The sequence below is a fragment of the Salmo salar genome, chromosome ssa10 (genome assembly GCF_905237065.1).
Source record: "Salmo salar chromosome ssa10, Ssal_v3.1, whole genome shotgun sequence".
Lineage (NCBI taxonomy): Eukaryota > Metazoa > Chordata > Actinopteri > Salmoniformes > Salmonidae > Salmo > Salmo salar.
This window is the reverse complement of record NC_059451.1, coordinates 32,410,540-32,435,008: the sequence shown is the minus strand read 5'-3', so window position 1 is coordinate 32,435,008 and position 24,469 is coordinate 32,410,540. Positions and strand designations below refer to the sequence as shown.

General features: G+C 43.6%; 1 protein-coding gene across 1 annotated transcript; it reads right to left on the bottom strand.

Moving 5' to 3' along the window:
- Positions 1 to 1,563: 1,563 nt before the first annotated feature.
- Positions 1,564 to 22,596, bottom strand: slain2 (SLAIN motif family, member 2). Its single transcript, XM_014122933.2, is given in 10 exon segments — positions 1,564 to 3,336; positions 3,468 to 3,684; positions 7,431 to 7,580; positions 7,809 to 7,848; positions 7,850 to 8,000; positions 8,002 to 8,170; positions 8,305 to 8,490; positions 8,655 to 8,828; positions 19,189 to 19,331; positions 21,858 to 22,596. Coding segments are annotated over 10 exon segments (1,773 nt in total). The 5' UTR covers positions 22,331 to 22,596; the 3' UTR covers positions 1,564 to 3,266.
- Between the last annotated feature and the right edge of the window lie 1,873 nt (positions 22,597 to 24,469).

The following is a 24,469-nucleotide window of genomic DNA, read 5'->3' as shown; positions in this document are numbered from 1 at the left end:
TGAAATCCATATATTAGAGGCTAATGAATATTTAAATTGACTGATTTCCATATATGAACTGTAACTCAGTAAAACCATAGAAAAATGTTGCATGTTGCGTTTATATTTTTGTTCAGAGTATAGTGATGTATACCTGGAGGTAATCAGACCTCTTTGAAATGAAAATTTGACCTTGACACAAAACAAAAACACTTTGGAAAAGCATCAAGTCTATAAAACCTGGTGAATTTTTTTTCTTTTATTAATTTAACCTTTATTTAACTAGGCAAGTCAGTGAAGAACAAATTATTATTTACAATGACGGCCAAACCCGGACGACGCTGTGCGCCGCCCTATGGGACTCCCAATCACGGACGGATGTGATGCAGCCTGGATTTGAACCAGGGACTGCAGTGCCTTAGACCGCTGCGCCACTCGGGAGCCCTGTGTTCGTAACATTCTAGATTTTGGAAGAGAAACATTTATTGAGATCAGATGTTTCATAAATGAGAAAATTGGCAGAACGTTGGCCCAGTTTCACCTAGTTCCATCCTCTCTCACTACCATATTTGGAGGTCAGAACGTTCTAATGGATGCTTCAGCATTATAGCCCATGTGACGTGACTGGGTTATCCCTTCTGTCTATGATTGTCCTCTCCAACAGGGAAAGCTGTCATTTAGGGCCCGATTCAGACTTAGGTAATGTATGCTTTTCTTATGCACTTCTCAGTACTTGGTATTCAGACATACCTTATGCAAGGTGCGTAACAAGCTTTGCACGCTGAAAAAATGGAATAGAGTGGTGAGGAGGAGGATGAAAATTAGCATACTCCAGCTAGTTTAGCCAGGGAAAAAGCTCGAGCGTAGTGCACATGCTCACCCAGCTAGGCTATTTCAGGAGATGGATTGTAGTTTTTATGCCCTGGCGGTGAAAAGTTTGAATAAACAATTCAGAGACTTTAATAAATCACTTATATTTAAGGAGAGCAAATTGAGATACAATCCTGAAATCAGCTGTAACTGTCAATTGTAAAACAACGCTTAAAATGTTTGAGTGTACTCCGAATACAGAAAATTGTGAATTCGTTTCCGGACACGGTAAACTCCAAGGGAACCACACCTGCAAAGCACATGCATAAGCTAAGTCTGAATACCAACTACTGAGACGTGCTTAAGAAAGGTGTACATTTTCTACGTCTGAATCGGACCCTAAATGACAGCTTTCCAGGTTGGAGAGGACCATCTTTCCTGGCCAAATCAATCCCTAAAACCCAGACAGGAGCACTTTCTCCCCAAGCCTAATGGATTGGTAGAGCAACGAGATGCCTTATGAGGGGGGGACAATGGATTATTTGTTGCCACAACAGCTGATAAATCACATCAATGAGAAAGCAGCATCTTTTACGCATATATTTATATGGTACATCAATGCAGGACCCGTCAGGAGCAGGAAATTAACTGAAACACTATGGAAGACTTTATGAATTGCATTTCAATGAATGCCCTGAAATTGACAAGAGTTTGGATGAAATTGGCCCCAACCATAATAAAATGGCCCTATTCATCATGACACAATAGACAAGAACAGTTTCAACTTTTTTTACTTGAAATGTGAGTTTACACAGGGAAACTGAATGTCATGTAGGTGGGTTAAAAAAATAAAAATCATTATGAAAAAACAAATCACACAAAATGGTGTGGCATGTCTTCGCAAATATAGCCCAAGCGTTCCACTAAATCCAAACCTTGACATACAGAGGCACCTCGCTCTTAAATAGTTTCATTTAAAGAATGAGAGTAATTAGTTATAAATATCAAGGCGCATATACTTTTTCCAAAAGCAAGTATAAATGTATTGTTGATACAATTACAAAATTAACAAAAGTATATTAGCCTAAACAAAATCAAGCAGAAATGCAAAGACAAATTATATTGGCAAACCATGACACTGGCACGTGAGGATAAATGAACAGATAAAAAGCACATTCAAAATAATAGGCACTAGTTCATTAATTTATGGCACACTAATACCATCCCTATGAATCTCAGCACTCCTGATTTATTTTAAAGCACAATGGCAATGGCCACTAACCTATTGAACTTTTCCATTATAGTTTTATTTACGATATTAGGATCATTGATTCCATCTTGACATAACATACACTGACAATATTGTTGCAGGTTTTAAATGAACTACATCAAGCCTTTGCTGCATGCTCAGGTCTCATGGCTACAAGGGTTGGATTTGATATATTTTACTTGCAATGACATATTAATCTAATGGTGGAAAGCAATAGAATTAACTAACCAAACCAGAAGTAGATCTGGATTGAGATTGTGACTACTGCTATTGACTGGCGCAGCTCAACATCACTAGCCAGCCCTGAAACAGATGTGATAGTCGATACAGGTTAAACCATAGTTATGGTTAGGTCTGGGATGGGGCTTTGGCCTGTTTCTACCAGTCACCTGTGTTCTCAACATAAAAACATCAACACTCAAATATCCTGTTATGAAACCATCTAAAAATACTTTGGAGAATTAGCTTTGCAGTAGAGGTTTTGAATTTTTTTTCAAATAATAATAATAAAAAAAATATTCAAATCAATAGAAAACAAATACTGAATATGGATATTTGGAAAATGAACTCTTTAAATAATGATTTGAATAAATAATGTCAAACATTTCAATACATTCTAGTTCATTCACAAGAGGAAAAAACTGATTTTTGACAAGACTTTGTAAAATGTTCACAATTCTTTAACATTAAGGGAACATTTTACCTGCACAGCATCATCATCATCATAGAGATCTCTGACAAAGGCATCTGTTGAGAACAGACTGCAAAAAGAGAAATGTGTACAAACACTTCAACCTGAGGGAGGTGAAAAAATAGAGAGTGAGAGAAGCATTTTGTGAAGACTTATTGACTGATTGCTGAACAGACACACTGAGGCAGATGAGAGTGCCCTCTGGTGGCACTGGGATGCTGGAGCTCAGCTGGTTTCTTTGGCATTCTCTCTAGGCTTCCGCCTCCCAGCCCTGCCTGGCCCCTTCAGATCCTCTCCACACAGATCCTCTCCACACAGATCCTCTCCACGCTGCTTCAGCTGTTCAGATCATGTTCCTCATGATAGTAAGACGAAAGACGAATTTGACTTTGTCTTTGTTATAGTTTATTCATGGTAAAAGTAATCTTGGTTGATAAAGTGCCGCATTGTAATGTTGGTCTGCCTCTTTGTGCTGATCAGAGGGCCACACAGTGCCCCATGCTGACCAGGCCAGCCTCAGTAGCAACCCTCCCTCCAGTTATCTCCTTCCCTTCCGCCATTGTAGGTCCGAGGGGCAGGTAGAGACCTGAGGAAGAGAAGAACCAGAGAAACAGATTAGTTCTGTGAGGCATTAGGCAAGACTAAAAAGGTCTGATACACCTGCAATCAACTGACAACTACACTTGCCTTGAAGCTGTGTGTAATGTGTGTACCTACCTGCGTACTGGCTGGGCCAGTTTGCTGCGAGGCACAGGGATGCCGCCGCCTCCCCCCCCCCCTCCTGCACTGGGCCGGGGCAGGCCGCTGCGTGCTGGGCCCAGGGAGCGTGTGGGGGTGGAGGCTCCAGAGCCAGGGGTAGACGTGGCCTTCACAGGTTGCCTCAGGGCCAGGGGAGACGGAGTGGCCGGGGTTCGCAGCTTACTGGGAGAAGGGACTGGATGAGCAGGAGACGGGTCAGTACAGTACACTATATTATGAACAGATGGAATAGAGGATGACACTTCACTACACACACAACAGAGATCTACATCACTCAGTGTTTCACCACTGAGCAATTAACAACAATGATCTGAGGCACATATGATACAAAAACAATATGTATGAAAAATAACATATGTAGACTATTACCTAATATGCATTCAGAAGAATTCTTTAAATAATTTGATAATGGAATTTTGCATTAAATTACAAGACCCATGAAACCAAGGAAAAGGAAACGATGACTGAAGATAAGAGGCCTTGTATTAAGTATTTACACAGACTACATAGTCCCACTATAGTTGATGTGTAGGATGGATGAGCACATGCCCTCCAGTGATAGGGAGGCTACAGATAATGCCACAACATTAAGACATCATGAAACCACAAACACAATATATAAAAGTTGGGAGCATGATCAGTGAATACTCACTGAAATCACCTTCTTCTCCAAAGCAACAGGAAAGATGGACTAAACAAAGATGAAGACAGGAGAGATTTGACTTCATTCAGAACAGCAGGAGAAAGTGCAATAGATGACATGGATGGAAAAAGATCTCTGGACTAAGAAGTCTTCTAGAGCCTATACTATCACATACTAACTACTAATACAAACCAATCCACAACCATTACCAAGAAGAGTTCGGGAGTGACTGCAGTGTGGTCAACCACATCAGCAGTGCCATCAGAAACTGATATGATCAGAAACAGCCTTGAGGTCTGTGAGCCCAAAGGCATTCCAGCAGGTTCTCCCCATCACCAGTAGGGGAGATAAGAGTTATCTGTTCCAGACAAGACCCAGCAACACCATGGAGACACTCAAACTTTCAAGACCACACTCCCGACCAGAAGCTGCCTACCTGACCATCCCAGAAAACAATTACTTGGCTGGAAAATTTTCTGGCACTTTATATTTGGTCGAGTGCATGCAGGTACGTCACACAGGCAGGCACACAGCCAACCAGTCACAGTAAAACACAAAATGCTTTACGTTTGGTAAAGAATGTGGTCGTGTGTATTACTGAGGATGTGTGAGTATATAGGAACCTTAACTCGTAAGGTGAATGATTCCAGGCATTGGCAGACTTTTACCTCGCAGAGAAGAAGGGCTTTGGAGGTGCTGTTTGGGTTTCGGGGACTGTAAGGATCGAGGGGGAATTCCTGTTTGGGAGGAGCGAGGGGGAGTCGAGTACCGGGAGTGGAGTGGAGTGGAGGAGTGCTGGGCTACTGGGAGAAATGGAGATGACAGTTGGGGAGAGAGAGTCAGCCCTTACTCTGACCTGCTGTACTGTTACGGTTACTGGACCAGGGAAAGGAGATGATAGAGTTGAGCCAGGCAGCCAAAGAGGAAGGAGGGGTGTGTCAGTGAGGCAGTTCAGCCACTGTAAAAATCAGCCAAGCCTGGCTTAGTGAGTGTCATTCTCAGGCAAAGGTATAATAGCAGCCTGAAACACTAGGGGGTGCTGCAGTCAGACATTCACAGTCCAGAGAGACTGCCAGGGGTAAAGTACTGCCAGAGTAAAGCTGGGCCAACACTAGGCCAAACCACAGCCAGTGCCTCAGCAGAAAGAGAGGGGTGGGTGAAAGGCAGCACATGCTCTGCAGTCAGATAGAGAGGCAGGGATAGTGATGTCAATGCACACCACAACCAGAAGAAGCCCTGAAAGGTAAAGGAGATGACCCCTATTATCAGCCAGTGTCAAGAGCGAAACAATACAACAGTGATATAGTACAGGATAGTACAGAACATATGTATATTGCACATATAGTTCAAGTCAAAGGTTTGGACACACCCACTCATTCAAGAGTTTATTTATTTTTTACTATTTTCTACATTGTAGAATAATAGTGAAGACAAACTATGAAATGACACAAATGGAATCATGTAGTAACCAAAAAAATTGTTAAACAAATCAAAATATATTTTATATTTGAGATTCTTCAAAGTAGCCACCCTTTGCCTTTGACAGCTTTGCACACTCTTGGCATTCTCTCAACCAGCATCATGAGGTAGTCACCTGGAATATATTTCAATTAACAGGTGTGTTAATTAAAAGTTAATTGGTGGAATTTCCTTCCTTCTTAATGCATTTGAGCCAATCAGTTGTGTTGTGACAAGGTAGGGGTGGTATACAGAAGATCGCCCTATTTGGTAAAAGACAGTCTTACTTTAAGACATAAAGGTCAGTCAATCCGAAAAATTTCAGGTCGCAAAAAAAAACCATCAAGCTCTATGATGAAACTGGCTCTCATGAGGACCGCCACAGAAAAGGAAGACCCAGAGTTACCTCTGCTGCAGAGGATAAGTTCATTAGAGTTACCAGCCTCCGAAATTACACAGACTTAAAGTAACAGACACATCTCAACATCAACTGTTCAGAGTAGACTGTGTGAATCAGGCCTTCATGGTCGAATTCCTGCAAAGAAACCACTACTAAAGGACACCAATAATAAGAAGAAATGTGCTTGGGCCAAGAAACACGAGCAATGGACATTATATGGGTGGAAATCTGTCCTTTGGTTTGATGAGTCCGAATTTGAGATTTTTGATTCCAACCGCCGTGTCTTTGTGAGACACAGAGTAGGTAAACGGATGATCTCCGCATGTGTGGTTCCCATCGTGATGCATGGAGGAGGAGGAGGTGTGATGGTGCTTTGCTGGTGACACTGTCTGATTTATTTAGAATTCAAGGCATACTTAACCAGCATGGCTACCACAGCATTCTGCAGCGATACGCCATCCATCTAGTTAGCGCTTAGTGGAACTATAATTTGTTTTTCAACAGGACAGTAACCCAACACACCTCCAGGCTGTGTGAGGGCTATTTGACCAAGAAGGAGAGTGATGAGTCCTGCATCAGATGATCTGGCCTCCACAATCACCCGACCTCAACCCACTTGGGATGGTTTGGAACGCAGAGTGAAGGAAAAACAGCCAACAAGGGTTCAGCATATGTGGAAACTCCTTCAAGACTGTTGGAAAAGCATTCCAGGTGAAGCTGGTTGAGAGAATGCCAAGAGTGTGCAAAGCTGTCATCAAGGCAAAGGGTGACTACTTTGAAGAATCTCAAATATATTTTGATTTGTTTAACACTTTTGGTTACTACATGATTCCATATGTTATTTCATAGTTTTGATATCTTCACTATTATTCTACAATGTAGAAAACATTAAAAATGAAGAAAAACCCTTGAATGAGTAGGTGCGATTAGGCAGTAAGAGATTTTAACTATGAGAATTCAGTTGGTGGTGATATCAAAATAACATTCAGTGTTTTATTCAGTTCTCTCTGCATTCTAAATCCTCACAATAATCTACTTTTAAATTTGGATTCTAATTGATTTGGATAAAAAGGAGAAGAGTGCACGGAAGGAAAAATTATTCAAATAGTGAAATGAATCAAAAGGAGAGAGAATCCCAAACCATCAAAGCCAAGACAGTACAAAGCAAGAGGTTTAATAAGGGGGAGCGAGAGGGATGTATGGTATACCCACTCACACACTGACTAGCTACAACATCACCAAACTACAACACTACACATTATTCCTTTCATAACATTACTGATGTTGAATATGCTTGAGAAACAAAAGTTATGTCAATATACAAGAGAGAATAATATGAAAATGACAGACTGTCTCAGATTGCTATTACCGAGTGAACACGCGAAATGATAAACATTGTGTATGTGTGTTTAGTACTCACTGGCTGACTGACTGACTGCCTGGTGTCTGGGTGAGCCTCCGTTTGGCACTTGCAGGTTGGACTCAAAGCTCCTGCTGTTCCTCACGGGCTCTGGGCCCTGCTGGGCCACGTTGGAGCGGGTCAAGTTAGGAAGACTCCGCCTCAGCTTCTCTACAAATAACACAACAAAGGAAAACAACTGAAAACAGGACTGGACAACTACGCAATGGCCCAGAGTTACACATGACCTTTGACCAGCAGTGGTCCTAATTTGAATCAGAATATATAATTGAATCATGTAATTTGTCCTTCAGATAACTATGAACAAAACCATTTCCCCTCTAGTCTCTCAATCCTCAGGAAGGAGTCCTGAGGTGTAGTGAACCAGTGTCTCCTTACCTTCGTTCTTCACCACGTTGGTCTGCAGGTCTTGGGGGGGTGTGGCTTTGCAGGGAGTGACGTGGTGCTTGCAGCCGGCTGATGATTGGCTGCGGGGAGCCTCGGCTGTGGGGGTGGCTGTACTCCAGGGAGCGTGCGGGGGAGCGGGAGCGGGGGGAGTTTCTAGGGGAGGCGTGAGGGGAGTGTCTGGGGGGAGGGGGAAAAGCGGTTTGAGGGGATGTGGAAGGCGGGGTGTACGGCCTCCTCATCGTCCTCTAGACTGTGGGCGTCCAGCTCCTGGTCACTGAAGGTGCTGCGTCTCAGAGAGTGGCAGGACGAACCAGAGCTTCGTCTGGACGCTGTGGCATAGTCCTGCCGAAGACCTGGAAACACAGACGGTTAGACATACATCGCTCGTAGTGTGTACTGAGAAAGACAGTATAAACACACAGCATCTCTGACAGGTGGGGAAATGTTTTCCCCGGACAAACAGACAGAGTTAGAAGATGGTACGTACTCTCCTCCTGCATGCGAGCCAGGATTTGGACATCAGTGACATCGTTGAGCTTGTATGTGGTGGAGGATCCTACAGAGTCCTCGTCCATCTCTGAGGTGCTCAGCTCACTGTCTATTGAAGACTGAGGGCTGACCGCCGGGGGGTTCCTTTCTCTCTCTACTGAGCCACCACGCTGCTGCTGGTGAGCTGCTGGGACACACATATTAGGTGTTCATACTGGTCCAACACACACACACACCTGTAGGTCTAAACCAAGCTGTCAACTAAAGTTTATGTTTTAACATAAAGAAGAAGAGAGAGGGCCACAGAAGGAGAGTTAAAGACAGGCTTTATATGCCAGTGTACAGTACCCTGGTTGACGGGTGGCATCAGCTGCTGTCTGACGATGGGCACCCTGCTGGGGGTGGAGGAGGGGGAGTTGAAGCCACTGCTGTAGGGGCTGTTAGCTGTGTTTGTGCAGTATGGGCTTCCGTAGTTCACCTGCGGACTGTAGGGACTTCCATACAGGCTCCTACGCTTGTTTGCTGTGGAGAGAATTCAAATAAAAGTTTATTGGTCAAGTGCACCAATTTTCAGGTGTTATGGCTGGTGCAGCAAAATGCTTATGTTACTAGGCACCAAACAGTGCATTAGAATGTCTCACAAATACAATGGAAATAATACATAAATAAGAATTGCCATAAACATACTGTGATAAAGCCTATATCTTCATCACATAAGGGACTGTTGTACAGCCATCAAGCTACATCGTAATAACCAATCATTCACTGAGATAATATCTTACATGGGAAGTCATTACCGGTTGCCCCCTCACAAGCTGCATTATACCAACCACTGACACAAACACTAATGTGCACAGTACACAGTCACACACATGTTCTGAGTCCTCTCCTCTGTAGTGTGTTGACAGTGGTGCATATTCTAGAGTCACTTAAAACACATGGCAGGCGTGGGCGTCTTTATGACGGACTGGAGAAAGAGTTAACAATACGGCCTATTCAACTCAGTAATACACAGTGAGAGCAGCACTGTGATATCTATCCAGCTCTCCACAGAGACTCTATTCAACCAGTCAGTCAGTCAGTCCCAGGGAGGCAGACTCACCATGGACCCTCCCTTAGCTGAGTCATTAGACCAGGCCTGGCTGGCTGGCTGGCTGGCTGGCTGCTCTGACAGAGATACAACGCATTAGCCAATAGCCATTACTGTTGTTGACTGTTGTACTGCAGCCCCACTCGGCTCAGCCCGCAGTGCTGCATACACTCCAATCTCCAGAGCCACTCGTTTGCTCATCACTCTCTCTCCCTTCTTCCCCTGTCTAGATGTGTTTACACAGCTGGGTGGTGACTGGAAAGTAGCCTTTAATGATCAACTCGCTCTCCTTTCTGTTTGAGTTTATTTTGACAGGGACAGTGCACAATAATCAACGTTTCAGTAAAAGTGCCAGTTTTAGCCAGCCGGCTAATTTTTAAAAACACTTACAATACAGACAAACAATGAGCAGTGAGCACATGCAGCGCAACGTAGAACACGCAACACATTCTCTCCATCGCTCTCTTACCCTCTCTCTCAAAATAACATGTCCACTCAACTCACTCACTTCCTTAGAGATCAGCCACTGAGGAATACTAGGATCACAACAACATGCCACAACCCCAGAACCACCTGCACACTTAGGCCTTAACCAGGGACACAAGTACTCTTCTGCAGACTTACACACTTCTTGATCACTTTGTCCTCTGTGGATTCGCAGATAAGGTCATAAGTGTCTAACATATCTAAAACAGTGACCTCAACAGAGACAAACGTGTCTGTAGTACAGATTATGTCCAAACTCCTAGTGCTGATAGAGCTAGTTATAGCTGAGATATGTTGTGTTATGATCAACAGTATACCTATAGGCCTACAGGATACAGGTCCTCAGTCCGAGAGAGCTGATAAGGATCTAACACAGTGAGCTACCAGCCTCTGAGTTGCACCTCCATGGGTCTGTGTCATCTGTGACCCAGAACACAACCCCTGGCAACGCATTGTTGAGGTCAACCTCTGGTGGTCCCAAAGGGGAGATTACTGCAGCTACAAACCACAAGGACAGAGTTTCAGAGGATGCATTCAGAGCTGTTCCCCATGTATCCAATGGTGCCAGGCTAGGCAGGGGTGAATGAGTTAAGAGCTAGGAGGGGATTAGATGGAACAGTAAATCAGTAGGAGTAACAGTCAGTCAGACTGCTGGCTCCCTCTCAGCAGGGATCTGCAGCACTGGGACAAATTAAAATAGTGTTGTCCTAAAATACTGTACTAAAACAAACCATGCAAAAAAAAAAAAAATATCCCAGAAACCTAAATAATGGTTAACATTTATATACCTGTCATACAGAGGTGCTTAATCAACATTTAACACTTGCTTCCTCCATGCTAAAACCATCCCATAACACTACTAAGTTGAGGAAATGCAGGAAAGCTACTAAGGAGTAGGGTTGCAAAGGGTCAGAAACTTTCCATGGGAAGTTAAGGCCGGGAATTTTGCTTAAATAAAAAACAAAATTAAGTTGTTTTTTTTTGGGGGGGGGGATACACGTAAGGCAATTCTAAGTCTTGTGGCATATTTTGGTTAAACTATCCCCAATTCAATGGAATTGCAACCCTCTGCATGCACAGTGCATTCTTCCATCACATGTACAGCTGATTCTCAAGATCTTGCACACTAATGAGATGCTATTGAGCCCACACTATTACACTGTCTGGGCCAAGGACTACATGCTTTCTGGTAAGTTGATTACAATACTGGGTGGGGTGAATACATTTTATATGACATTTGTTAACTAGTAAATAGTAGCCTACAGCGAAGTGTGTTTAAGTCATTTCTAACAATTTCTGCTAGTTAGTTTTTGCTACCATGTGGGTTTTAACTTACATTTACATTTACATTTAAGTCATTTAGCAGACGCTCTTATCCAGAGCGACTTACAAAATGGTGCATTCACCTTATGATATCCAGTGGAACAACCACTTTACAATAGTGCATCTAAATCTTTTAAGGGGGGGGGGGGGGTTAGAAGGATTACTTTATCCTTTTTAACTTGCTTGACCCTGATAACTGAGGAGTGTTAATTCACCTGTTTCCATACACGTTTCATTTTAAAACATTTATCTTACAAAAGGAGTTGTTCAATCTAACTACACTGCTGAAAAAAAGTGTGTATATATATATATATATATATATATTTTTTTTACACTTACTTCCTAATCTTTACAGGAAAATGCCACGGGCACTACCTGATGTGTGGAGACATTTCACTGCAGCTAATGTAGAAGGAAAAGCTGTGTACATTTGCAAATACTGTGTCAAATCATACACTACCGTTCAAAAGCTTGGGGTCACTTAGAAATGTCCTTGTTTTTGAAAGAAAAGTACATTTTTTGTCCATTAACATAAAATCGATCAGAAATACAGTGTAGACATTGTTAATGTTGTAAATGACTATTGTAGCTGGAAACATCAGATGTTTTATGGAATATCTACATCATCGGTGTCATTGGTGTTAAAGTCGAGTTGCAAGTCATCATATTTGTGACTCGAGTCTGATTCGAGTCCAAGTCATGTGACTCGAGTCCACAGCTCTGCATAGGCGTACAGAGGCCCATTATCGGCAACCATCACTCCTGTGTTCCAATGGCACGTTGTGTTAGCTAATCCAAGTTCATAATTTTAAAAAGGCTAATTGATCATTAGAAAACCCTTTTGCAATTATGTTAGCACAGCTGAAAACTGTTGTCCTGATTAAAGAAGCAATAAAACTGTCCATCTTTAGACTAGTTGAGTATCTGGAGCGTCAGCATTTGTGGGTTCGATTACAGGCTCAAAATGAAACAAAGAACTTTCTTCTGAAACTCGTCAGTCTATTCCATGCGAGAACTTGCCAAGAAATTGAAGATCTCGTACAACGCTGTGTACTACTCCCTTCACAGAACAGCGCAAACTGGCTCTAACCAGGTTAGAAAGAGGAGTGGGAGGCCCCGGTGCACAACTGAGCAAGAGGACAAGTACATTAGTGTCCAGTTTGAGGAACAGACGCCTCACAAGTCCTCAACTGGCAGCTTCATTAAATAGTACCCGCAAAACACCAGTCTCAATGTCAACAGTGAAGAGGCGACTCCGGGATGCTGGCCTTCTAGGCAGAGTTACTGGTGTTTTGCAAAAGGGATAAATTATCCTTTTAAAATTATAAACTTGAATTAGCTAACACAACGTGCCATTGGAACACCGGAGTGATGGTTGCTGATAATGGGCCTCTGTACGCCTACGTAGATATTCCATAAAGAATGTAAAAAAAAAAAAAAAAGCAGTTTCCAGCTAAAATAGTCGTTTACGACATTAACAATGTATACACTGTATTTCTGATCAATTTTATGTTATTTTAATGGACATAAAAATGTGCTTTTCTTTCAAAAACAAGGACATTACTAAGTGACCCCAAACTTTTGAACGGTAATGTATGTGAAGAATGCAACAAAGATGCAGAATCATCTGGCCAAGTGCATAAAGTTCCCTCAGCGCTCACAACAAGCAACCTCTGACAAAAGTCCCTCTACTTCTATTCGAGGTGAAAATGATGAATCAGACACCTTATCGATAGCAACAGCTCATGGTCCTCCTGGAATCAGAAGTTTTTTTGACTCAATGGAGGAACATAGACAGAGAAATGCTGATGAATGTCTTGCTCGAGCTGTGGTTGCAACTGGTTCACCTCTGATGCTCACAGGCAATGTGTATTGGAAGAGATTTCTGAATGTTCTTCGCCCAGCATGCACCCCTCCAAGCAGACATGATTTATCTACTCATTTGCTGGATGCAGAGTTCAACAGAGTTCAAGTGAAGGTCAAGCAAATCATAGAGAAAGCAGACTGTATTGCAATCATCTCTGATGGCTGGTTGAATGTTTGTGGGCAAGGAATAATTAACTACATCATCTCCACCCCTCAACCAGTATTCTACAAGAGCACAGACACAAGGGACAACAGACACACAGGACTCCACATTGCAGATGAGCTGAAGGCAGTCGTCAATGAGCTTGGACCACAGAAGGTATTTGCACTGGTGACAAACAATGCTGCGAACATGAAGGCTGGTTGGTCTAAGGTGGAGGAGTCCTAACCTCACATCACACCCATTGGTTTTGCTGCTCATGCATTGAATCTGCTCCTCAAGGACATCGTGGCACTGAAAACAATGGATACACTCTACAAGAGACCCAAGGAAATGGTTAGGTATGTGAAGGGTCATCAAGTTATAGCAGCAATCTATCTCACCAAGCAAAGTGAGAAGAATAAGAGCACCACATTGAAGCTACCCAGCAACACCCATTGGGGAGGGGAAGGAGTGTCTCCAAAAAAATGGCCATATCACAGTCTGCCGATATGGACCGCACCATCAACAGGATCCTCCTGGATGATGTATTTTGGGAGAGAGTGGTAAGCAGCCTGAAACCTATAGCAGTACCCACTGCACGGATTGAGGAAGACAATGCCATCCAATCTTATGTTCAGAATCTGCTTGCAGATGTAAGAGAAGAAATCCGTACTGCCCTGCCCACTTCACTGTTGCGCCAAGCAGAGGAAACTGCAGTTCTGAAATACATCAAAAGCGTGAAGACTTCTGCCTGAAGCCCATACACGCTGCAGTGTACATGTTGGACCCCAATTACGCTGGCAAGAGCATCCTGTCTGGTGCAGAGATCAACAAGGCCTATGGTGTCATCACCACCGTGTCTCGCCACCTTGGCCTGGATGAGGGCAAGGTTCTTGGCAGTCTGGCGATGTACACTTCCAAGTAAGGGCTTTGGCATGGAGATGCAATATGGCAGTCGTGCCAACATATCTCATCAGCCACCTGGTGGAAGGGACTTTGTGGATCTGAGGCTCTTTCGCCTGTTGCCTCCATCATACTCTAAATCCCACCAACATCAGCCGCCTCAGAGCGCAACTGGTCCTTGTTTGGGAACACACACCAAAGCACACAACAGGCTGACCAATACAAGGGTTGACAAATTTGTGGCCATCCGGGCCAATTTGGGGCTTTTTGAGCCTGACAACGAGCCATCCTCAACAAGGTTGGAAAGTAACAGTGAAGATGAGGCCTCAGAGTCTGATGTTCAAGAGGGGGACATTGAGGAGGTCCAGGGAGAAGACATGGAAGCCTGACAGGAAGACAACCAAAGCTTTAGTTTCTAGACTATCATTTTACAGAAGTATGTTGAAAACGTTATTGGGAGATGTGATGGATCATTCAATATTCCTTTTCTTTTGTTGTTCAGTGAAATCATCCCATGTGAAGAGTCAACTCATTTAATTAAAGTTCATTTTACATTTCTATTGGAAGGATTTAATAATTTGCAATTATGTCTACTTATGATAAGGTAAAAAGGTTTATGTTTCTGTCTCCATATGATATGGTAAATATATCCAATGCAAAAAACATCTACATTTAAATGGTATTAATATTAATTCCCATATATTCCCGTTAATTCTCATGGAAAGTTTCCATCTGTGAATATTCCCCAAAATGTGCAACCCTATTCAGGAGTATAACCACTAGTGATGATGGGGGGGCGGGAATCGCTAGTTACATGTCGGGATATTATTTTTGACAATATATCGTATATTTTTGACAATATCACAATATTATTTTTGTGCTAGTTGGCTGTACTTGCACCACAACTCAATTTTTCCTTCATAGATTGGCTCCCTATTTAAAAAGATTAAGAACAATTTGTTTTCAGCACTTTAATTTCCCTGACTGATCAAAACACATTTTCTCATGGCTCTCTCTTGTCCCTCTGCAATAGACACATTGTGGGTAACATGTCTGGAACATTGAATAGCAATTGATAGCGAAGTATCGTGAGGTCCCTGGCAATTCCCAGCCCTAATAACCACTATTTCCATTCATTTTTAGCCAAGAGACAAGCAGTAATAAAAGCTCTTTCCCAGCTAATGGTTTGACTGCAGAACCTCCAGTTTCCACTGGAATTAGCTTAGACAACATAAAGCCTGTAACCAACAGGAAAAAAAAGGATTGTTCGGTATAATTAAACAGCTAAGCTAGACAAAGAAAATGTAAACAATACTTTGCATTGAAGCCTCCTTAAAGTGAAAAAGAAAAGGTTCTTGAGACGGACTGGGACAGCTACACTACATGGCTAAAAGTAGGTGGACAACCATTCAAATGAGTGGATTTGGCTATTTCAGCCACACCTGTTGCTGACAGGTGTATAAAATCGAGCACACAGCCATGCAATCTCCATAGAGAAACATTATCAGTAGAATGACCCGAACTGAAGAGCTCAGTGACTTTCAATGTGGCATCATAGTGATGACACCTTTCCAACAACTCAGTTCCTCAAATTTCTGCCCTGCAACATCTGCCCCAGTCAACTGTTATTGTGAAGTGGAAACATATAGGAGCAAAAACGTCTCAGCCGCGAAGTGGTAGGACACACATGGTCACAGAACAGGACTGCCGAGAGCTTAAGTGCGTAGCGAAAATCGTCTGTCCTCAGTTGCAACACTCACTACCGAGTTCCAAACTGCCTCTGGAAGCAATGGCAGCACAATAACTGTTAGTTGGGAGCTTCATGAAATGGGTTTCCATGGCCGAGCAGCCGCACACAAGACTAAGATCACCATGCGCAATGCCAAGTGTCGGTTGGAGTGATGTAAAGCTCTCCGCCTTTGGACTCTCGAGCAGTGGAAACACGTTCTCTGGAGTGATGCATGCTTCACCATCTGGCTGTCCAAAGGACTAATCTGGGTTTGGCGGATGCCAGGAGAACGCTACCTGCCCGAATGCAGTACCAACTGTCAAGTTTGGTGGAGGAGGGGCTGTTTTTCATGGTTCAGGCTAGGTCCCTTAGTTCCAGTGAAGGGAAATCTTAACACTACAGCATATAATGACATTATAGACAATTCTGTGCTTCCAACACTTTGTGGCAACAGTTTGGGGAAGGCCCTTTCCTGTTTCAGCATGACAATGCCCCCTTGCACAAAGCAAGGTCCATACAGAAATGGTTTATCGAGATTGGTGTGGAAGAACTTGACTGGCCTGCACAGAGCCCCCACCTCATCCCCATCGAACGCCTTTGGGATGAATTGGAACGGCAACTGCGAGCGAGGCCTAACCGCCCAACATCAGTGCCAACCTCACTAATGCTCTTGTAAGCAAGTCCATGCAGCAATGTTCCAACATCTAGAGGAAAGTCTTCCTAGAAGAGTGGAGGCTGTTACAGCAGCAAAGGGGGGAATCAAGTCCATATTAATGCCCATGATTTTGGAATGTTCAAAGAGCAGGTGTCCACATACTGTAGCTCTTAGCATTTCACATGAGGAGCAGGCAACATAATTGTGTGGCTCAGGGAGAGAAAGGAAAAAACAATCAGGGGAGAGAGATTAACAAGTGAAAGAACATGACCTAGAGAAGGCGGGGATATCCAATTCATTATAGCTTAAGTACTGAAACTACATGTTAGGGCGAGCATGGCTGGATAGGCCAGCTATCAGCCTGGGGTTAGGGACTGACTTTCTGCTGTAGAGAAGAACTGGACTGAATCTGTGGACAGTTTTCAAAGCACAGTTCTACATGGGCTACATTCTGAATATAGCCCAGCATGACAGGTCTGGTACTGGCAGTGTAGTCCCTTTCTGGGCCATGCTTCCAGTTGTATAATGTTATAACAACGACCAGAATCTACTTTTGCAGAATTTCACAGGGACATTGAAGGCTCAAACCTCTGAAAGGATTTTCCAGAAAGCATTGAATATAATCTTATGATGTGGTCCAAATCCACGACCAAGCTGTGTATTACATTAGTCATGAGCCAGACGCCATGCCCTGCTCGGTCCTTCACCAGAACAAACACAATCCTCACACGACGCCATGGGAAAGAGAGAGGGGTGTGGTAGAAAGGAGCCAGCAGCCATAAAGGAGCTGAGGAGCCCACAAACAGTACAACCACACAAGATGCATAGTACACGCTTAGGCCCGCTCTGCTTGTCATGTGGTTGACGTGCAGTCATGTCTGACAGCTGTCTACCTCTTCTTCCCTCAGGTATAGGCAGATAGAACCCAGTCACCAGGTGGGTGAACCCTTGTTAAAGGTAGAAAACGACGTTGTGACGAGCAGCACTGCAGAGATTGAGATGAGTTTGGTGCAAGACTTCTCTCTCACACAGTATCTGCGCATGTGCACGGGTGTGCTTCACGCTGTTTGCAGCGTGGTAGCCAGGGCACCAAAACAGCGGAGAAGTTGAGCCTTGCGGCACATCATGTGCTCACTAACAGATCATGTGACTTGTATCTGCTCTGTGATAGGACAATAAAGACCGCAAGACCCATGGTTAGTGTAGGTTGTGGTGCTCTTTGAAACAGAAACTGACCGTAAAAACACGATTTCTCAACACAGAGGTTGAAACATACATAACTAATGGAAGCTACTTTAACGTACAAATAGTTTTGCTATCTCAGCAGTAATATCACCATGCGTTACAAGGATTGAGAATCCACTTCGGAACCCCTAGGTGCAGCCCTATAGCCTGCACTACTGTTTTCTGCTGGTTAACGCACACCTAAATAATAATGGGTCAACCAGTTGATCTGTAGAACTTCCCTTTGTCCTTGGAGTGAGGTAGAGATGGGGGGCACGGCAGTGACTGAAGCATTAGGTCATGTCCATACTTTATGGATGACATAATCCTCTCCTAACCTAGTATGATGATATCACCACCACCCATTCTCCCCCTCCCTCCATTGCTTCTGTGAATAGTAATACCCATTTAGTATGTTGTCACCCACCAGAGCCCCAGTCTCTTCTGATATAGTCTGAATTTAACTTCAGTGTACTATGCACATAAATCCACAGGAAGGGATGTGAGAACTGGTCAGGTGTTGACTCTGGATGACAGGACAGATACCCCATGAGGATGCTGTCTGTCCGTCCGCCTAGGGGTGTGTGACTGGAGTGTTTCTAGGGCTGTAACGATTATGGAATTTTGAGAAATGATTATTTGTCATAACTCTAATTTTAGTTGAATATTTTTTTGAGCTTGTAATGCATCTTTGTAAATTAACTAGGACATAATGAATACAAAACAGTTTTGGTGACCCCTGTGACCGCTGACAACTTTTGGAAATGAAGCTTCTCCTCCCGACCGTGCTGTTCTGCTCATACAATGATTACCAACTTTACCCACATCATGTAAAAATGAAAAACTGCTATTGGGTAAACTATATCTACTTGAATATGAAGTTGAATATGATATTTGTGCCAGCCTTAGGTGTTGCGTAACTACTATTGCCACCTGATCAGTGATCATTACTCAGAACACACAGGATTAGGGATAGCGATCTTCAGCAAAATATTGCTCAATACAATATGGGTGTTACATGAGCATACCTCCAAAAATGTAACCTATCTCACTTTAGCCGGGAGTATTTGGCACCTTGGTGTCCTGATTGAAGGGATTGTCTATTATTATCCCATAGGGCGGCGCACAATTGGCCCAGGATCGTCTGTTTTAGGGTTTGGCCGGGGTACGCCGTCATCGTAAATAGAAATGTGTTATTAACTGACTCGCCTAGTTAAATAAAAGGTTAAATAAATAAAATCTCTCATAATACGCAGAGGGAAACAGAAAGACACACACTCATACAGGCCATGATAATGCAGAAAACACTTTCATACAGCACATATGCCTACTACAAAACAAACGCATATTTGTCCTAGATGTGTGTATGCTTGTGTGGAAAAGAGGAGATAGAGAGGGAAGAAGAGAGGAGGAGAAGAGAGGGGAGAGGAACGAGGAAGGAGTAGAGAAGCATGGTGACAGTACCTGACATGGTGACGTCCAGTCTGTGGATGAGGGAGCGCTTGGCTGACTCCATATCAGGACTGGGATTGTCCAGAGCCTGGCGACACCACACAATGGGACTCAAGGCTTTCTGCAGTGGGCTGTTGAGCTTCGCCTCATACAGCCTGAAGGAACACAACACATTCATTTAACACACATACAATCAATGGACATCGCACACGAAATACAAGACATCCTCTTATCTAATACATGATGGTTGATGATACAGGTTTGGTGAGTGTTATAACCTGCTTAGGCCTATATCTCATCACAGTTGCTATGGCTGATACTTAGGCCTTATACTTTGACAGAGAAAGTGCCTCTACCAGGAAGAGGAATCTGAGTGAGCAACTGTGTGCTGTCTCAGCCACAGAGAAAAGCACTCGGATAACCACTGGACACAAACACCAAGGCCTACTATTAGAAAGATGTAGGCCAAGTCTACATATTTTGTACATTCTATAGGCAACTAAAAGTATGCCACAGAGGTTTCACCATAACATTTAAAGAATCAAAGTTCAACCAGATGTATAGGCCTATTGGGCCTACTCTAGTCATTAGGCCTAAATAATGCTGTGGATCCACATGGCTATGCCTTTACATAGTGCTTATAAGCCTAATTATCCTGTAAACGTGCATGGATGGATCATCCTAACTGTAGCAGCAGGGTGGTGCTGTGCGGTTGTCAAACCGTTGCAAATCCTGTCTGATGCTAATTCAGGGATTATGGGAGTCAGTCTATGACCAGGACTGGCAAGTCCTCAGTTAGTAGTACTATGGGTAATCCTGTGTTTGTGTTAATCACCAGCCAGAGGAGAGGTGTGTGTGGGGATTGGGTTAGCGGGGCAATAGGGAACTGGTAGAGAGGCCATAGTAAACTTCTAGGTCCTTCTTCCTCATCCAAATATAGAAAATATAGTTTCTTGAACTGTAGTCGAAGACGTTTCTGTATCCAATGCATTCACATAGCAAACTCACACACTGAGCCAGGCTTGGGAAAGGCTCTTTTGCTCTGATCATGTTTTTAGGGGTTACCAGGGCCCATTCACAATTACTATCCAGACCATTGGAGGCTGCTGAGGGTTGGAATGAATGGCTCATAATAATGGCTGGAATGGAGTAAATGGAATGGTATCAAAAACATGGTTTTCATGTGTTTGATACCATTCCATTCCACCCCATTCCAGACATTATTATGAGCTGTCCTCCCCTCAGCAGTCTCTACTGATCCAGAGAGTCTGGCCATCATTAGTGACTTTCCTTTCTATAGCTGGACTCCTCTGATTCTTGACCTAAAGCACAACCCATTACCATCAAGAGGCCCATTATATGCCAATAAATAACATTCCTGAAACCGTACCATGGCATACAAGGGCCTATCTCTCAGAGAATGAGAGGAGGAGAGAGCTGGGCACTGACTGTCCTCATTATAGGCTAAAGCTTACTATGGCTCTAATAAAACTACATCTCATTTATAAACAGGGCTTATTTCACATCAGCTCTACAGTGAGGTCTCATCTCCCTGTAACTCTCTAAAACCGTTTGAGGGATTTCCTCAAGTTGGGATCAGCAGTGAGATGTGTGCAGCCTCACAAATCCAATCAAACATCTCCAGTTTCAAGGATTAGGCTACACTTCTAAAAGTGAATCTGTGTAAGGCCCTTACCCTATAACCCACAAATGCACAACAAACAATACATGATCCTGAAATTCCGTGTGGTGGTTGAAACTGTGGCTTGGCTGTCAAAACAATTTGGATACTATAACATTGTCAAAATCACATAGGGTCTAGTAGGCAATTACTTTCTCTCAACCTCTTTTCATACAATTATGGCTGGTGTGTGTCATTATTGGGAATCCTTCTAACAAAGAAGGTAACCATGGTTGTGGCTCTTGCACTTTCCCCATAGGCTTTGGCTGGGTAAACAACTTTCAATTTCACTGTGCACACTGCTCTCTTCCCACTACCATGACAGTTGTCTAACATATGTCACCAAAATAGTGCAACTGGCCAACATATGAACTGAACTTCCCTTATGCTGAAGACACTATATACTGTAGACTTAACGGATGACTACTAGTTTTTGTGGGTGATAATTTGACAATAAACAAGACAGCTAAAATGCAAATGTTATGATTAAGGCCTAATAATAAAGGGCTGTGATGAATTAAAGCACAGGAGCAACAACCACAGAACAATGAATGCCAAGTTTCACTAATATAATATTGAAGAGTATGTAATGTGACAAGTGCAGGGGGTGGTTTGACAGTTCCCACATGTGATCCCCTTTCCATTTGATTTTCATTCCAACCACCACCCCTCACTCACGCACTCACTCACTAATCAACAATGAACGACAGACAATCTGTCTGCAGTGTGTGTGATGACCTCAGTGTCTGTGGCCGGCTATTATTGTATTGAGAACATGACCATTCCTATGCTGCAATTTCAGCGAGGATTATTTCCCTCCCAGACGGTTGTCATCGTAGATAGCTAATGTCTGGAACAGCTGCGCTCGGCTTTTGAGGTGTCACATATATGGGCGTACAGGTACACTGGTTGACTGGTAGCCAAATGCATTAGGGCGTGCTGTGCGAGAACCCTCAAACTACTTGAATTGCAGATGGTGTAATCGTGTTGTATCACTCACCAGCTGTCTTGATCTTCGTTAAGACAATCCATGTCTTCGAGATCGAGGATTTCTACTTCATCCAATATAGAAGTTTCTGCTTCATCCATAAAACCCAGTGTTTCCCCTGCGTCAGTAAAATAGGAATTGGTGCCAGTAAAAGAGGTGGCAGCCGATGCCCCCTCGCCCTCATATGCTCTCCTGAAACTGATGCCATCATATGACAGTCTGGGGCTCAAACAACGGGAGTTTTCCAAAAGCCCTCCATACCCCGTTCCGCCGAACCCCACCCCAGGGAAGCCGGCCAGCCCCGCCGCTGAGGCGGCTGATAAGCGAGAGTCGTATCCTGCACTATGGGGTCTATGGTTCCCTGACACTGCTCCAGACGAAGACCGACTACGGAGCTGCTCGTTTTGTTGTTCGAGTTTCTTTACCAAGTCCTGTAGCTTCCGCACCTCCAAGTCCGCGTTGATGTTTGAGTTGATATCCTCCATAGCTAACGTCGGTTAGCGCCACCACCAGCAACACAAAATAAAAATGCCGCTGCTGTGTGGTCTTTCGTTTCCTCTTTTTCGCTGGTGGTCACGATATGTTAGTCACAGTAAGCAATATTTAGGTGTTTACTGAAGACACTTTGGTGTTCAAATAAGTTATTGAGCTCATCGTCGTCATCTTCTCCAAATATTCATACAGACAGGCAGGGTTGAGGCCATTTTCGCTGTTCCCGTCGCCAACTATGAAAGACCAACAGGCAAGGCTAGGTCACGTCATCACGTGAAACATCGGTAACGAGCACGTAACCAAGCTCGGGTTTACAGTATCGATAATACCGCACACTGTACTGAATGGACAGTATTGTGTGAGCTAAAATACAGTACAATGAAAGTATGGTGGTTTCAGCTAACTGCTGCTAAGTATCAGCTAACTTCTGCTAACACGTTGCTTATCAAGGATCTAGAATTCAGTTTTACTTTGCTCTCCAGAACCCAAGGCATTAAGGCATTCTGCCTTATCCCAATGGTTCTCAGCTAGAAGCACTGTTTACCGGTGGGACCATGTGAACTCCAATCCCCGACGCTCGTTTCAATAGTCATTGCTTGCTATACGGTTTTGGAAAACATATGGTACTTATCTTTCATATCAGTGAGAATTCAAATAAAAAAAGATACTACTCTATGTAGCAGATTTGCACAGCTATGTCTCCAGCCGACCAACAACACTACATTAGTCCCCTCCTCTACTCCCTGTTCACCCACGACTGCCGGCCAAGCACGACTCCAACACCATCATTAAGTCTGCTGACGACATGTAGGCCTGATCATCAACAATGATGAGACAGCCTATAGGGAGGAGGTCAGAGACCTGGCAGTATGGTGCCAGGACAACAACCTCTCCCTCAACGTGAGCAAGACAAAGGAGATGATCGTGGACTACAGGAAAAGGAGAGCCGAACGAGACTTTCAAGTTCCTTGGTGTCCACATCACAAACAAACTATCATGGTCCAAACATACCAAGAAAGTTGTGAAGAGTGCACAACAACGCCTTTTCCCCTCAGGAGACTGAAAAGACTTGGCATGGGTCCCCAGATCCTGAAAAAGTTCTGTAGATGCACCATCGAGAGCATCCTGACCGGTTGCATCACCACCTGGTATGGCAATGGCTCGGCATCCGACCGTAAGGAGCTACAGAGGGTAGTGCTTACAGCCCAGTACATCACTGGGACCAAACTTCCTGCCATCCAGGACCTAAATACTAGGCGGTGACAGGCCCAAAATATTGTCAAAAACTCCAGTCACCCAAGTCATAGACTGTTCTCTCTGCTACCGTATGGCAAGCAGTACAGGAGCGCCAAGTCTAGGTCCAAAAGGCTCCTTAAAACCTTCTACCCCCAAGTCATAAGACTGCTGAGCAATTAATCAAATGGCTACCCAGACTATTTGCATTGACAAACCCCCCCTTGTTTTTACACTGCTGCTACTCGCTGTTTATTATCTATGCATAGTCACATTACCCCTACCGACATGTACAAATTACCTCGACTAACCTGTACCCCTTGGGCTCCCAAGTGGTGCAGAGGTCTAAGGCACTGCATCTCAGTGCAAGAGGTGTCACTACAGTCCCTGGTTCGATTCCAGGCTGTATCACATCCGCCTGTGATTTGGAGTCCGGCAGGGCACAATTGGCCCAGTGTCGTCCAGGGTAGGCTGTCATTGTAAATAAGAATTTGTTCTTAACTGACTTGCCTAGTTATATAAAGGGAAACAAAAAAAACCTGACTTGGTACCCCCTGCATATAGCCTTGTTACTTTTTTATTTATTTAGTAAATATTTTCTTAAAACTGTGTTGCTGGTTAAGGGCTTATAAGTAAGCATTTCACAGTAAGGTTGTACCTGTTGTATTCGGCGTATGTGACAAATAACATTTGATTTCCTCCCCAGTTATGTCACCCGATTAGACTACAATCACCCCATTACTTTTAATAAATGAATAAACCTATTACAGATCATCTGGCTGTATATACAGCAGAGCTGATGGCCATACTGTTATTTGCTCTGATCCATGTGCAGTGTTGATGAGTCTCCAATCCTTTAGGTCACGTAGCAGACAAGACCTGCTTTATGAGGTGCTACA